Source organism: Triticum dicoccoides, chromosome 4A (assembly GCF_002162155.2).
Source record: "Triticum dicoccoides isolate Atlit2015 ecotype Zavitan chromosome 4A, WEW_v2.0, whole genome shotgun sequence".
Lineage (NCBI taxonomy): Eukaryota > Viridiplantae > Streptophyta > Magnoliopsida > Poales > Poaceae > Triticum > Triticum dicoccoides.
This window is the reverse complement of record NC_041386.1, coordinates 602,109,110-602,124,446: the sequence shown is the minus strand read 5'-3', so window position 1 is coordinate 602,124,446 and position 15,337 is coordinate 602,109,110. Positions and strand designations below refer to the sequence as shown.

The 15,337-nt window shown below is 46.0% G+C and overlaps 2 protein-coding genes across 2 annotated transcripts; both read left to right on the top strand.

The window, feature by feature from the left end:
* Positions 1-369: 369 nt before the first annotated feature.
* Positions 370-2,930, top strand: LOC119287221 (uncharacterized protein KIAA0754-like). Its single transcript, XM_037566746.1, has 6 exons — positions 370-493; positions 586-834; positions 935-1,004; positions 1,100-1,230; positions 1,311-2,262; positions 2,381-2,930. The coding sequence occupies exons 2-6, from the start codon at positions 603-605 to the stop codon at positions 2,520-2,522; spliced, it is 1,527 nt and encodes a 508-aa protein (XP_037422643.1). The 5' UTR covers positions 370-493; positions 586-602; the 3' UTR covers positions 2,523-2,930.
* A 6,198-nt stretch (positions 2,931-9,128) lies between these two features.
* Positions 9,129-12,228, top strand: LOC119287220 (ACT domain-containing protein ACR10-like). The gene is made up of 5 exons (XM_037566745.1): positions 9,129-9,755; positions 10,433-10,538; positions 11,051-11,381; positions 11,450-11,734; positions 11,810-12,228. Exons 1-5 carry the CDS (start codon positions 9,362-9,364, stop codon positions 11,951-11,953), a joined length of 1,260 nt encoding a protein of 419 aa, XP_037422642.1. The 5' UTR covers positions 9,129-9,361; the 3' UTR covers positions 11,954-12,228.
* The last annotated feature ends 3,109 nt before the right edge of the window (positions 12,229-15,337 follow it).

Below are 15,337 nucleotides of genomic sequence, written 5' to 3'. Positions count from 1 at the left end.
TGTATGTATCAGCTAGCTCCAGGTGAGGGGAATCAAATCAAAGAGGGCGAGACCCAAGAGGCGCTCCACTCACCAGGCAGGTCTGCAGTGGAAGCAAGCATGGGGGTATGTGGAAAAGGCTGAAGATGCAAAGGCAAAGCAGTGCTCAGGAAAGAGGAAAGGTGGCTGCATTGCATGGAGTAAAAGTGAAACCTGCCAACGAACCAAATCTCACTCACTCACTCACTCACCCCCCACGTACACCAATACCCAGCAGAGCAAGTCCAAGTGTACTGTGGCCATCCTACATGTGCCCCATGTGCGCAGCAACTACACCAAACAACTACTCGTCCCCGTATCTCTTTCATTCTTTCTTACTCAACACTCCTCTCCTCCTCCTCCTCCTCCTCCTCCTCCTACTTACAAAAGGGCTCGGCCCCTTGTCAACCCAGAGCTAGCTAGGGAAGACCAAGCACAACAATCTCACTGAATCCAGGAACAGCAGCAGCAGCAGGTCTGATCCGCGTTCTTCGGCCCCCATTCTGTTTCTTGCCTGCCTTGTCTTGATCTCTTCTGACTCTGCTATTTCTGATCATGACCGATCAGACTCTACACACCCATACATGTCGTTGGAGGATCCACGGAGCGCCATGGAGGGGAGGGCGAGGCGGCGCGCCAGCCCGTCCGGGATGCGCACCAAGGCACTCAGGGTGGAGCCGGAGCCACAACCGGCCAGGAGGCACGAGCTGGGGACAAGAGTGGCGGTGGTGTACTACCTGTGCCGGAATCATCAACTCGAGCACCCGCACTTCATGGAGGTCCAACTCGCCTCCCCACAAGGCCTCTACCTCCGAGGTTAGTTAGTAAGCTGCTACTGCAGCCTGATTTTTATTGCTGCTAGTGGTTTGTTGTAGGATGATGCCTTACCTTGAATGATTGCAATTTGTTTGTTCAGATGTGATTGGCCGGCTGGACGCCCTGAGAGGGAAGGGCATGGCTGCCAAGTATTCCTGGTCCTGCAAGAGGTTCCTACCTACCTACATACATACCCATCGATCTTGAGACCCGTCTGTTGTCCGACAAACATTGTGTTTATTCATAAGGCAACGATGCAATGCAGGAGCTACAAGACTGGGTTCGTGTGGCACGACCTGTCTGCGGATGATCTGCTGCTGCCCACGCAAGGAACAGAGTACGTTCTCAAGGGCTCCGAGCTCCCATTCGACCACTCAGAGCCTCTGCCAGTGCCAGGTATTAATTCCATATGAGTCATGAGCAACTGTAATTTGTGCCTTTCCAAACTGCCACTTCATCATACCCTACTGTTTCAGATCATCAGCAGAATAATGCAGCATGTGCAGACAATGCAAAGGTTCAGCCCTGCAAGCCGGCTCGACAACAAGACTCGCCTCCTTCTCCTGGATCATCAAACCAAGGCTGGACTTCCAAGTCTCCATCTCCTACTCCTACAACTTACCCTGCTGTTCCAGTCATCAAAGAGGAAGTACCGCCGCCGCCACCAACAACAACTCGTGCTGCTGTCGTTCCAACCATGAAAGAGGTCGCGGTGCCACCGCCGCTTCCCCGGCCGGACTCGCCGTCAACACCATCTGCCTCCACCATTGGGGACGACGAGCAATGCAGAATACCACCACATTCAGGCTCGTCGAGCAACTCGTCCCCCAAGGCAAGCATGGCTTCCTCAGACACAAGCTCACCCAGCCCCCCCAAACCAGCAGCGGCAGGGAGCGACGCGGCCACACAAACAGATGATAAAGCGAGGTGGGACGACGTGAAGCTGCAACACAGACAGGACACAGCAAGAGCATCATCATCGCCGGAAGGGCCGGAGATTGTCGTAGATGAGGAAGTATCCCGTTGCACCCGTGCGCCGGCAGGGGAGAACCAGCCTCGCAGCAGGAGGAGCGGGACCCTGCAGTCCCTCATCCGGGCGGAGGCGGCCGGCAGGAGGAGGTGCCTTCCTCTGCCGGTGGAGGACGACAGGGCTGCCGCTGCTGCTGCTGCCACGGGCGGCTCCGTCAGTGGCAGGCTGAAGCCGGCCAACCTGCTGATGCGCCTCATGGCCTGCGGGCCGAGCCACCCCGGCGGCTTCGGCTTGATGCAGACGTCGTCCTACAAGCCGTGTTTCCCGCAGCTCGAGTACCCGTTGTCTCCGGAGCTGTGTCCTCTCGGCGCGCTCAAGCCTGCAGAAAATTGCAGTGGCCGCCTGCTCGACGGTGCACTTAAACGCTCTTCTTCTTCGTCGCGCAGTCACCAGGAAGGGTACGCACGTAAAGCCGATCGATCGCCTTGGTTTACATCATTATCTGTCTGTACATGTTCATGCCTGCATACTTTTTCTCCGTATATATCAATCCTGAAGCACGTAGCACGATTGCAGAGTTATTTGCGAAGAAGAAGAAGAAGCGTGGCCGAAAGGGTTTAACAGCAACCTGTCGAGAAGCGCAAGCAAGAGGACGAGCGAGCCGTCGTCGGGAAGGACGGCCTCTTGTTCAAAGGTGGTGTCGTTCCGGGACGAATAGGCGACGAAGATGGAAGAAATTAAGGTAATGAATTGCTTCAAGAAACTCAGCAGTACGTCTGTTTCGGATTGGAACTGGGCACAGCTCTTCTTCTTCTTCCTCTTCTTTTCTTTTCTTGTTTGGCTGTGAATTTAGTGCGGATCGGAGGTAATAAACAGCACAAGATGTTGTCGACTCCCTCCGTTCCTGATTCTTGTCGTTGTTTGAATTAAAACCACCACGACAAGAATTATGGAACGGAGGGAGTACCTAGCTATATATGTTGGCAGTTGGTTGTTACAGAATGTGGCAGGTAGTACTACTAGGTATATATGTTGGTAGTAACTTGATGTGAAAATAATAATGAAAATGTTGTTGTTGTTGTTGTTGTTGTTGTCGTCGTACTAGTAGTGATGAAGTTTGCTTTGAGAGCAAGGAAGGAATGAAATTTGGTCGTCTAGTTAGTTACTACTCCTACCTATCTCCTTGGCTAATACTGTGATACACTTGGTTGCTTGTGGAGTACAAATGCAAGCTGACCGAGATTCAGATCTGATGGCAGCTGCCACTCACTCAACTCACTGTATTAGAGCAGAGCAGAGCAGTCCTCTTGTCTACTCCACCGCTACCACCAGATCGGTGTGGCAGCGGTAGGTACATTGCATACGTGCACATGTACCACCCAGTAGCTAGGTAGGTACGTATACGTTGATGGGATAAACTAAAGACGCTACAGAAATAAAATTATGAAAAGAAAACTGCATGACGAATCTAGTGATATTGCAACTTCGGATTCGGATGGGGCCAAAAACGAGCGGTAAATCACTAGGCCCTGTTTTGTTTGGGCTTTTGCTTCGGCTTTTGCAGCTCCCAGATGCTGATGTAGCCCGTAACAAAGCATAACCAACACACACGGGCAATTTTGGTTGTAACATAAGAAATGCCACTCTCTCGACTAGTGGTAAACTTAAGAAATGCCACCACCCCATAAACAAAACAAAACAAAACAAAACAAAAGGCAGTACAAATCAAAGCCAGACGCGATCGATCGGTGTGGATCTTCCTTCCTTCATATCTACTGGTGGAGTTGGTGGCACTGCATTGGACTGGACTGCACCATATCCATGTTTGATTTTTCAGCCTAAAATGGAATGGAGAAGCATGAGAGCTCCTGATCTCCTTTACCACCGCTTGACTTGTGTGTGTGGCACGTGTTTGATTATTGGCACAACACAAAGGCTGCCGGCGGCTCACCCAAGCAGCCGGGAGACCATTGCCAGTGAGCCCTCAGTTCTGGAGCTCATCTCCTATCTTCTTCATCAATAGCTTCATGAACGGAGTGCTCGGTTTTGGGCAGATTGTTTGTCTTGGTTCCATGATAAGATAAGGATCACAATAGCCATCAAACGTTCGCTAGAAGGTACGGCATTTGCGAATATTTTTTTATGGCATATTACTTTGTGGGAGAATGACAGATCCTTCAAAAGCACATGGTAATTTCAGGCAAAACAAGAATTTGTTGTGAAAGTTTTTTTTTTAGAACGAAGGCTCGCGAAGAGCCCGGCTTTGAATTAACAAAGCCATCAACCGGCCAGGAGTTACAACAGACAATCCAACTTACAACGGTCAGAACGATACAATGGGGAACACTGGAAAGCCTACTCACTACAACCTCCGCAAGCCGCAAATGAATTGCAGCTAGCACAGGCCGAGCACTCCACACTAGGATCATATGTAGCAGAAAACGAAGCAGCACAGCAGGACATAGCCGACCTTCAAGGATGGACCGTGCTCCAGGAACACCTAGAGAAGAAGGGAACCAACATCTTCCCTCTCAATCACCGAAAAGGGACCCTTCCCCCTCGCCATGGCACGTAGGCACCGCACCATCGGGATTTCGACAAGCTCACCCTAGAGCTGGAAGAATGTTGCCCTCGCATCACAAGGTGGACGTAGGATGACCACATCGATTTGGGATATGCCGCGCCGGCTGCTCCGCCACAGTCCATACCCAACTAGTTGGAGACAAGCTTCAAGGAATCGGACGACGCAGAGGAGGTAGCTCAATCCCTCACCTGCATAACCTCCCGACCGAGCCCCGCACCCTTGACGACGCCTCCAGCAAGGTCACGACGCGCAAGGCGCCGCCGCCGCCAAATCCGCCGAGGATAAAGGTTTTCACCCGGGCAGGGGGATCGGGGTGGAGAGCAGGGGCCCTCGGCTGCGCCCCCATGGAGGAAAGCAGCGCCCTTGGGCGTTGCCGCCGCCGGGCCGGCCGGACCGGCCAAGCTTTCCCCTGGTTCCCTAGCTGGCCACCAACACGCAGCAACGCCGGAGCCAGAAACGCTAGCCCACACCGGAGGCGAGAGAGAGGCAGCAGGGAATAGGGATTTCACACCTCCAGATCTGACGAAGAAAGCTTCACGCCGTGGCCGGATTCCACCAGCCACCTGCCGCCCGCGCGGCCGGGCACGCTGGCCAGCACCCCCTGCGAACGCCGCCCACCGCCCGACGACGTCGCCTCTCCGGCAAGGGCCGCCGCCCCAGGAACCACGGGCCTCCAAGAGGGGGAGGAGCGCCGAGATCCCCGCCGCCACCTTCACCGGCGTCCGCGCGGGCTTCCCGGCGGCCGTCTCTGGTAGCGGCGAGGAGGAGGAAGGGGGTGGAGGGGGCTGGCGGCGGCGGCGGAACCCTAGTCGCCCCCGAGTCGCCCAAGGGGACGACGCGAGGGCCGCGAGGATCAATCGGTACTTTCTTCAAAAATTTGTTGTGAAAGTTGCCATGTTCACTGGAAAAATTGCTATGCTTTAGACAATACAATTGCTGTGAAAAATGTTTGTTTTGCCATCATTTCCCAGCCAGCGGTTCACTGAATAACATTACCCTAAAATAAACATGGTTGTTATCTGTTAGCAACCTCCCTGTATATACGTATGTAACTCATGGATGATGGCAAAAACAAACAGTAAATTAGATATAATGATGATGATGATGATGATGACGAAATGTGAAGTTAGAAGATGACAACATGTGTAATTAGGATTTGATTGCCACACACGGCCCGAGATGGGATCTATCCATGCCCATGGATGGATCGATGGAGGGAGTACGTAGTATCTAGCTGACGACGACACACGTGACAAGGACATGTGGATGGATTGGGTGGATACCAAATGGACGGACTTGAATTGTCCGTCTTAAGAATTTTGGTTGTACCGTCGTGGTACTTGTAGTACTAGTGGTAAATTTAAGAAATACCGTCATCCCCGCCATAGAAAAGGAAGAAAAAGAAGCAGCAACACAAATCGAAGTAGACAACGATGTGGATCTTCCCTCCTTCCTATGATACTCTTTGTATGATGGAGTTGGGTTGGGTTGGAAGCACTGCACTGTACTGCAACGGTGGGCCGGTGTGCCAAGTGTGTTTTTTTCTTTATTTTTATGCAAACTTGATCCCCTGCTTATATTCCAAGATTAGTGAGGGAAACACCCACAAGATAATACATCAGGATAAGACAACTGGCATCTAAGAAGAAAAAAACCGGGCCTAAGCGTGCGTGCATGATGACTGGCTCTAAATTAATACATTTCAACTTTGTTCACATGGTGTGAACCGCTAGGGAATTGTGTGGGTGGTGCACATCCTCAAGTTAAATTGTATGCCTAGGCGTGCATGGAAGATGGCTGGCTCTAAATTAATACTTCCTCCATCGGGAATTACTTGTCGCATAAATAGATGTATCTAGACATATTTTAGTTGTAGATACATCCATTTTTATCCACTTTTCAGACAAGTAATTTGAAACGGAGGGAGTACTTGTCAAATTTGTTCCCATGGTGCAGCCAGCTAGAGAATCATGTAGGTGGTGCACATTTTTAAGTGAAAATGTATATCTGGGTATGCGTGTATGATGAATTTCTCTAATTAATACATGCTAGCTATGTTCACATTTGTGCGGCCAGCTAGGGAATCATGTTGGTAATGCACATTTTTCAGCTGAATTGTATGCCTGCTTGAGTGCATGATGACTCACTTTGAATTAGTACATGTCAATTTTGTTCGCATGGTGGGGTGCTAGGGAATCGCGTGGGCGGTGCATTTTCTCAAGGTAAATTGCATGTCTAGGCATGCGTGCATGATGACTGACTCTAAATTAATACTACCTCCGTCCGGGTTTTTAGGTCCCCTCGGTGCCGCACGCTCGTACCACATTTACAGGGCCGCTCCCTCGGGCGCCATGCAAAAAGTGAAGGCGCCGCGTCTTCCCAAAGCGCAATCAATTCAAAGCTGCTGGCGCCATTTTTTCTCTGGCCGAGCTTTGATCGATCCGTGGCATCGTGAATTGACCAATGGATGGTTGATCGATCCGTGGCATGATGAATTGTCCAATGGATGCTAGCGAGGGAGCAAGTTGATTGGGTCACGGCGCCCACGCCGGATCATGCAAGCGAGAGTACTGCATGCACGCGTGCAAGGAAAAAGCGAAGCGTTGCATGCATGCAGTAATAACTGCGCGAAGCTCGTTGGCCGTCGCTCTGCCACAATATCTGCTGCTGCTGCAGCAGATCCTGCCTTGGTCCGTGCGTTCCGGTCGGGGGGACTTAAAAACCCGGACGGAGGTAGTATATCTTAACTTCACATGATCCGGGCAGCTTGAGAATTGTGTGGGTGAAGCACATTCTCAAGCTTAAATTTTATGTATGCCTAGCGGTGAGTGCATGATGACTGACTCTAAATTAATACTCCCTCCGTCCTAAAATTCTTATCTTAGATTTGTTTAAATACGGATGTATTTAGTTACGTTTTAGTGTTAGATACATTCATATCTAGACAAATGTAAGATGAGAATTTTGAGACGGAGGAAGTGTATTTTAACTTCACATGATGCGGGCAGCTTGAGAATCGTGTGGGTGAAGCACATTCTCAAGCTTAGATTTTATGTATGCCTAGCCGTGTCTGAACAATGACTTAATACATGTCAATTTTGTTCACAGGATGTAGCCATATAAGAAATCATTTGGGTGGTGTATATTCTCGAACTAAATTGTATGCCTAGCCGTGTGTGCACGATGGCTGACTCTAAACTAATACTAGATTTCAGCTTTGTTCACATGCTATGGCTAGTTAGGGAGTTGTGTGGTTGGTGAACTTTCTAAAACTAAATTGTATGCCTAGACATGCATCACCCACACAATTTCCTAACTGGCCGTATCAGGAGAAAGCAGCGATGAAGATGGAAGAAAGGTATAGAAAATGGTACTTCATATTTTAGTGATCTAAACGCTTTTATATTTCTTTATGGATAGAGTATAAGATTAAATCTCTGGTGTATCTCTTTACATGTAGTATTTAGTTAGTTAATTACTCCTGGTAGCTAATAATAAGTGGTTACTCTTTGGACTTTGGTGGTGTATGTATCCAAAGAGTAGGAATGGTAGCTGAGATTCAGATCTGACAGCCATCACTTACTCACTCACTCACTGTATTAGACTCCCACTCTGCTCTACTCCACCAGTAGGAGTATTTCATCACTCACTCACTGTATATGTCTCTTCCTTGTCGATCTTCTTCTCTGCAATGAAAAACAATTCAATCCATGTCTAATTGTCGCCCGGACGAAACTGGCTGTCGGTTCCTTGATAAAATTAATAAACCCGACTGTTAGCAGCCTTTGTATAAGTGGTCGTTTGATGATGTTATTTTTTAATTATATTTAGGGTGCTTTGTGATTTTGGTGAGCTTTTAAAATAAATAAGAGTCATTTTCACAAAAAGGAGAATCATATGATGATGACGAAACACAACATTAGAAGATGACGTAGAGCGGCATGTGTAATTCGGATTTGATCGCCACACACACAGCCATGGAGGGAGAAGTATCCAGCCGGCGACGACGCTCGAGACAAGGACATGGATTGGAAGATACCAAATGGACGGACGGACTTCAATTGTCTGTCTGTACATGGTGGATGGGTGGATGTTAGCTAGGAGTACAATATTTTCAGTACGTGGTGGTACAAGTAGTAGTAGTAGTAGTACTAGTGGTAAAATTAAGAAATGCCACCAGCCACAACATAAAAGTAATTAAAGGCAGCGCAAATCAAACCTTCATATGATGGACCTGGGTTGGCATGGGGCACTGCACTGCAATGGTGGTTTGATTTTTCAACCTAAAACGTCATCCTTTGCAGTGAAAAGATGATAGAATGGTTGCCTCATTTCTTTTGCAGTGAAAAGAGATGGTAAAACTGAATTAAGAAATGCCACCACCACCACCACCACCATAAAAAGAGATCTCTTCGCTTTGTGCTTGACTTGTTGCGTTGTGGCACGTGTTTGCTTAGCTAGTTACCGGGGACATATTCTTCCCTTGATGTGGATCTCTTCGCCGCTTTGCAATATATATATATATATATATATATACACGGTGACGGTACATATTGCACCACATGTCACTCTCACTTGTGGAAAGTATTGTCCATGCCACATGCAACATGAAAGAAAGACTATTCTTCCCTTGATGTGGCTCCCAAGTTTGAAACTTTTTTCTTTTCTTTTTTGTTCTTTTTATTTCCAGACACAAATTTTTCAACAAAAGATTTATTCACCTCCTTATACATGCCATCCTCCATCCTCACTCAGATTATCATGCCAACAAAGAGCCTTCCCCTTCCCCTTCCCCTCCGGCCGGCCACCAACACCAGACAAGGGAATACCCACCTCCAAATACTAACCAGCGAGTGGAACGACGGAGTGAGCAAACTTCCCCTTTCCGGACGGACGGACGGAGCAACCAACCAACCGAACCAGCCCAAAGATTTGGTTTTTGAGCCCATCTCTCGCCAACAACAGAGAGAGGGATGGGGATCCCGAGCCCGAGCGACGAGGTGGTCCAAATCGTGCACGGGGACGGCGCGGGGGACCCCACCGTGGTCACCGTGAGCTGCCCCGACAAGACGGGCCTGGGCTGCGACCTCTGCCGCCTCGTCCTCCTCTTCGGCCTCAACGTCCACAAGGGCGACATGAGCACCGACGGCCGCTGGTGCTACATCGTGCTCTGGGTCGCCGCGCGCCGAGGCCGGGCCGTCGCCTGGGACGTCCTCAAGGACCGCCTCGTCGACCTCTGCCCCGTCCCGGCGCCCTTCGGCGTCGACAGCGCCTACCTCGCCGCCGCCGGCCTCCAGGACCCCGACGCCGAGCCCCAGGTGTTCCTGCTCAAGTTCTGCTGCTACGACCGGATGGGCCTCCTCCACGGTAATACTAGATTTCTTCAGTTCACCACCTCTCTCTCATATCGTGTCTGCTTCAGATTATTAGATGCTGTGCTGTGTGTGCTTGTCAACAAAGTGCGTGCTTCTTTCTAGGTACTGCTTGATCCATGCTGTCTATGTCAGATGCCGTTTTACAAGAATTACTTGCTACTCCCTCCCTAAAGAAATATAAGAGTGTTTATATCACTAAAATAGTGATCTAAACACTCTTATATTCGTTTACAGAGGGAGTATTTTGTTTGGCACTTGCTAGTCTATGATGTTACTGATCGACTGACTGACCGAAGAAAACACCCTGACTCGCCGAGCCCTCCGGATTACATTGACTATTGACTGACTTTCTTCTATGGTTTCTTGTGAGACTATCATTCATTCGTCTCCTGGTAGACCGCTCACATACGCAAGCAACCGGAGGAATTCGTGTGTTTATCTACTGTGATGTAATCGATGTATATTGTTTGGCACCCCAATTCTTGTGACCCTGGTATTTCCTAGTATATGATAATTGTAAGAATTTAGGATGTCTAGTCCTCACTTGGAGGTGTTAGTGGGCATGTTTGAGAAATGTTTTTCCCAGTGAAAGAGCATGACAGGATTCATAATGTGTGCAAAGGAAGTGTCTAATCCTGACCTGCTTGGTGGGATTTGTCTGATTTGCAGACGTGACGTGCGTGCTCTCCGAGATGGAACTCACAATTAGGAGGGTCAAGGTCTCCACCACGCCAGATGGGAGAGTGATGGACCTTTTCTTCATCACTGATGCTAGGTCCATTTCTTATCTCCTCGTACATTCTTTTCGGTGCCTCCCATAGGTTATTTTGTTTGTCAATCCCATAACAAAGTATTGTTGACTTTTTGCAACCTGCTGGTTGAACAGTGTTCATTTCTCAAGGGATATGGTATTGTCTTAGGATATGCATAATTAGAGAACCTTCTTGCGAATTTATCATGAGAGCATATGATCCTCTATAACTCGTTAATTGCTTCTCTTAGCAGTATGAAGTTGTTCAGTCATGTTTTCTTTCATAGTTTACTAGGTAATCTTCAGCTCTCTAGTTTATGTTTACTAAGGTACTCCCTCTGTAAACTAATATAAGAGCGTTTAGATCACTATTTTAGTATTCTAAACGCTCTTATATTAGTTTACGGAGGGAGTACATCATTTGAAATAGAAAATCTGCATGGCTTATGTTTAGTAATTGATGTCCATCATTTCAAATATAAGTATGTCTACCTTTGTGACGGTAAATGAACGGATACCTCGTGCAATGATTTCAGGGAACTTCTACACACAAAGAGCAGGAGGGAAGAGGCCTATGAAAAGCTCCAGAGTGTCTTAGGCGACTCCGTGACGAGTTGCGAAATAGAATCCGCGACGGAGGACATGTCTTGTTGCCTCCAAGCTTCAGCATTGTTGTCGCCTGTTGTCCTGGAGCAGATGTTCAGCGAGGTAGATGCCATAGAGGAGCAATCGAGGTCCAGCGGTAGCCTGTCGGTCACTATGGACAACTCCCTCAGCCCCGTGCACACCCTGATTCAGATACAGTGCGGCGACCACAAGGGCCTCCTGTACGACATCATGAGAACAGTCAAGGACTGCAACATCCAGGTAATTCAGTATTTATTTCTTTCTTTGGGTGGGATATGTATTGAGTAGGGAGTTGTGTTTGCTGTCAGATTTCGTATGGCCGGTTCTACGCGGGCCAGAAGGGCCGGTGCGAGGTGGATCTGTTCGCGGTGCAGTCGGATGGGAACAAGATACTTGACCAGCAGAAACAGAGAAGCATGTGCTCCCGCCTGAGGATGGAGCTGCTGCGGCCGCTCCGCGTGGCGTTGGTGAACCGGGGCCCCGACTCGGAGCTGCTGGTGGCGAACCCGGTGGAGGTGTCCGGGAAGGGCAGACCGCTGGTGTTGTATGACATCACGCTCGCGCTTAAGAACCTCCATAGACGAGTCTTCTTGGTAATGAAATCATGTTCATTCCTGTCTGACAAGCACACACCTCGCTCTGATCGCTTGTTCATTCTTGGTTTGTAGGCTGAGATCGGAAGGCATGTGGTGGACGATCGGGAATGGGAAGTGTACAGGGTGCACCTGGGGGAGGACGAACACGAGCTCTCGTGCTCGGTGCGGAGCAAGATCGTCGACAGCGTCACCAACATGCTCATGGGCTGGGACTGACTAACTTGTCTCCAGCATGCATCTTCCTTAACATTCAGTCTTGTTGCAAAAGACATTTGTTTGTTTTGTGTACAGTAGGTGCCATCGACTAGGTGTACATAGGGAGGGATGTTGATGGCTGCTGTTGTAAATTATTAAGTGGTTTCCACTGCCTAGTTAGTTCATACTGCATCAGTCTGAAATACTTGCCTTGCATTGTTGTTAGGCAATGAAATGATGGTGCATAGACCTGTGTTGTTGGGTCTCAAGTATTTACTGTGGTGTATCTTTGCCCAGCTCAGCTGGTGGACGAGTATTAGCTAGCTAGTCATCAGCACGAGTAGGGCAAATTAATGAAGTGATTCTAACAATAGTACTAATAGTTGGCAATGCTTGCTGATTTTATTATTTTTAGATAAGTATGAATCCAACTTATTGCTTCTGAGGAAACTTCTTTCCTGCAGACATTCCACCATTAAATGTTTATTCTTACATATTATGATAAGCACAATTTCCATGTAAATTTTATGCAAATGTTGTCATTATTTGTTTCACTTTTTTCTTCTTAAATGGAAAAGCCATTGTTATTAATTTATTCCTTCTTAAGAAACTCCTTTTTGTGAAATTTCTCTACTATAAGTTTATTTTTGTTATACAAAGCGTACTTTATGAAAATTATGTGCAAATGTTGTCATTTTTTTTAGTTTATTTCTTCCCAAAGGGTAATATTAATGCCACTAATTCATCCATTCTTACAAAATTTCATTATTTTTTGTTTTTGTTTTTGTTTTCCTTGTATTTTCTTTCTTATTTAAGGGTGATATTAATGCCACTCTAACTCATTCCTTATTATCAAACTTCTTTTTGAGAAATTCCACCGTTATATACTTGTTCTTGCATATGATTAAAAAAATTGCGTGCATTTTTTCACTATTTGATTTAATTAATTTTATTTTATTTCTTCTTAAAGGGTAATACCAGTGCCACTAATTCATTTTTCCTTAAAAACAATATTACTTTGATTTTGTTAAGTTTTTATTTCATTTTATTTCTTTCTTTAAGGTCAAATATCAATTCAACTAACTGATTCCTTCTTAGGGAACTTTTTTTTGCGAAAATTCCACTATTATATGTCTAATCTTGCATATTATGAAAATGCGTAATTTCTATGTAAATTATGTGCGAATTTGTCACTTTTATTTCTTTCTTTAAGATCAAATATCAATTCCACTAACTGATTCTTTCTTACTGTACTTTTTGGCGAAAATTCCACTATTATATGTTTAATCTTGCATATTACGAAAATGCATAATTTCTATGTAAGTTATATGCAAATTTGTCATTTTTCTTTCTTTCTTTAAGATCAAATATCAATTCCACTAACTGATTCTTTCTTACTGTACTTTTTTGCGAAAATTCCACTATTATATGTTTATTCTTGCATATTATGAAAATGCGCAATTTGTATGTAAATTATGTGCAAATGAATATGAAAATGCATAATTTCTATGTAAATTATGTGCAAATTTGTCATTTTTCATTCTTTGTTTAAGATTAAATATCAATTCCACTAACTGATTCCTTCTTAGTGTACTTTTTTGCGAAAATTTCACTATTATATGTTTATTCTTGCATATTATGAAAATGCGTAATTTCTATGTAAATTATGTGCAAATCTGTCATTTTTCTTTCTTTGTTTAAGATCAAATATCAATTCCACTAACTGATTCTTTCTTAGTGTACTTTTTTGCGAAAATTCCACTATTATATGTTTGTTCTTGCATATTATAAAAAACATAATTTTTATGTAAACTATGTGCAATTTTTTTTCTTTCCAAAGGGTAATAATAGTGCCACTAATTCATTCGTTCTTAGAAAATTTCATTATTCTGTTTTCTTGTTTTAGTTTTTATTTAATTTTCTTTCTTCTTTGATGGTAATATCAATGCCACTCTTATTCATTCCTTATTATGAAACTTACTTTTAAGAAATTCTATTATTACATGCTTGTTCTTATATGTGAAAAAAACACATTTTTGTGTAATTATTTCATTATTTTCCATGCCACCAACTGATATTTTTGACATTTAAGGTTAAATATCAATGCCACTAACTGATTTGTTCTTAGGGAACTGTTTTTTTGTGTGCGGAAATGAAGGAAATATGCCCTAGAGGCAATAACAAAGTTATTATTTATTTCCTTATATCATGATAAAAGTTTATTATTCATGCTAGAATTGTATTAACCGGAAACATAATACATGTGTGAATACATAGACAAACAGAGTGTCACTAGTATGCCTCTACTTGACTAGCTCGTTAATCAAAGATGGTTATGTTTCCTAACCATGGACAAAGAGTTGTCATTTGATTAACGGGATCACATCATTAGTTGAATGATCTGATTGACATGACCCATTCCATTAGCTTAGCACCTGATCGTTTAGTATGTTGCTATTGCTTTCTTCATGACTTATACATGTTCCTATGACTATGAGATTATGCAACTCCCATTTGCCGGAGGAACACTTTGTGTGCTACCAAACGTCACAACGTAATTGGGTGATTATAAAGGTGCTCTACAGGTGTCTCCAAAGATACATGTTGGGTTGGCGTATTTCGAGATTAGGATTTGTCACTCCGATTGTCGGAGAGGTATCTCTGGGCCCTCTCGGTAATGCACATCACTGAAGCCTTGCAAGCATTGCAACTAATGAGTTAGTTGCGGGATGATATATTACGGAACGAGTAAAGAGACTTGCCGGTAACGAGATTGAACTAGGTATGGGATACCGACGATCGAATCTCGGGCAAGTAACATACCGATGACAAAGGGAACAACATATGTTGTTATGCGGTCTGACCGATAAAAGATCTTCGTAGAATATGTAGGAGCCAATATGAGCATCCAGGTTCCGCTATTGGTTATTGACCGGAGACGTGTCTCGGTCATGTCCACATTGTTCTCGAACCCGTAGGGTCCGCACGCTTAAGGTTACGATGACAGTTATATTATGAGTTTATGCATTTTGATGTACCGAAGGTTGTTCGGAGTCCCGGATGTGATCACGGACATGACGAGGAGTCTCGAAATGGTCGAGACATAAAGATTGATATATTGGAAGCCTATGTTTGGATATCGGAAGTGTTCCGGGTGAAATCGGGATTTTACCGGAGTACCGGGAGGTTACCGGAACCCCCCGGGAGGTATATGGGTCTTAGTGGGCCTTAGTGGAAGAGAGGAGAGGTGGCCATAGATGGGTCGCGCGCCCCTCCCCCCCCTTGGTCCGAATAGGACAAGGAGAGGGGGCCGGCCCCCCTTCCTCCTCTCTCTCCTCTTTTCCCCCCTCCGCGAATCCTATTCCAACTAGGAAAGGGGGGGAGTCTTACTCCCGGAGGGAGTAG

What these genes read in the sequence shown, in the direction of transcription:
- LOC119287221 (XM_037566746.1), top strand. Translation starts at nt 603, where the DNA reads ATGTCGTTGGAGGATCCACGGAGCGCCATGGAGGGGAGGGCGAGGCGG. An exon ending in ACAAGGCCTCTACCTCCGAG is followed by an intron (nt 835 to 934) that starts GTTAGTTAGTAA and finishes TTGTTTGTTCAG; the next exon opens with ATGTGATTGGCCGGCTGGAC. An exon ending in TATTCCTGGTCCTGCAAGAG is followed by an intron (nt 1,005 to 1,099) that starts GTTCCTACCTAC and finishes GATGCAATGCAG; the next exon opens with GAGCTACAAGACTGGGTTCG.
- LOC119287220 (XM_037566745.1), top strand. Translation starts at nt 9,362, where the DNA reads ATGGGGATCCCGAGCCCGAGCGACGAGGTGGTCCAAATCGTGCACGGG. An exon ending in TCAAGGACTGCAACATCCAG is followed by an intron (nt 11,382 to 11,449) that starts GTAATTCAGTAT and finishes GTTTGCTGTCAG; the next exon opens with ATTTCGTATGGCCGGTTCTA. An exon ending in TCCATAGACGAGTCTTCTTG is followed by an intron (nt 11,735 to 11,809) that starts GTAATGAAATCA and finishes CTTGGTTTGTAG; the next exon opens with GCTGAGATCGGAAGGCATGT.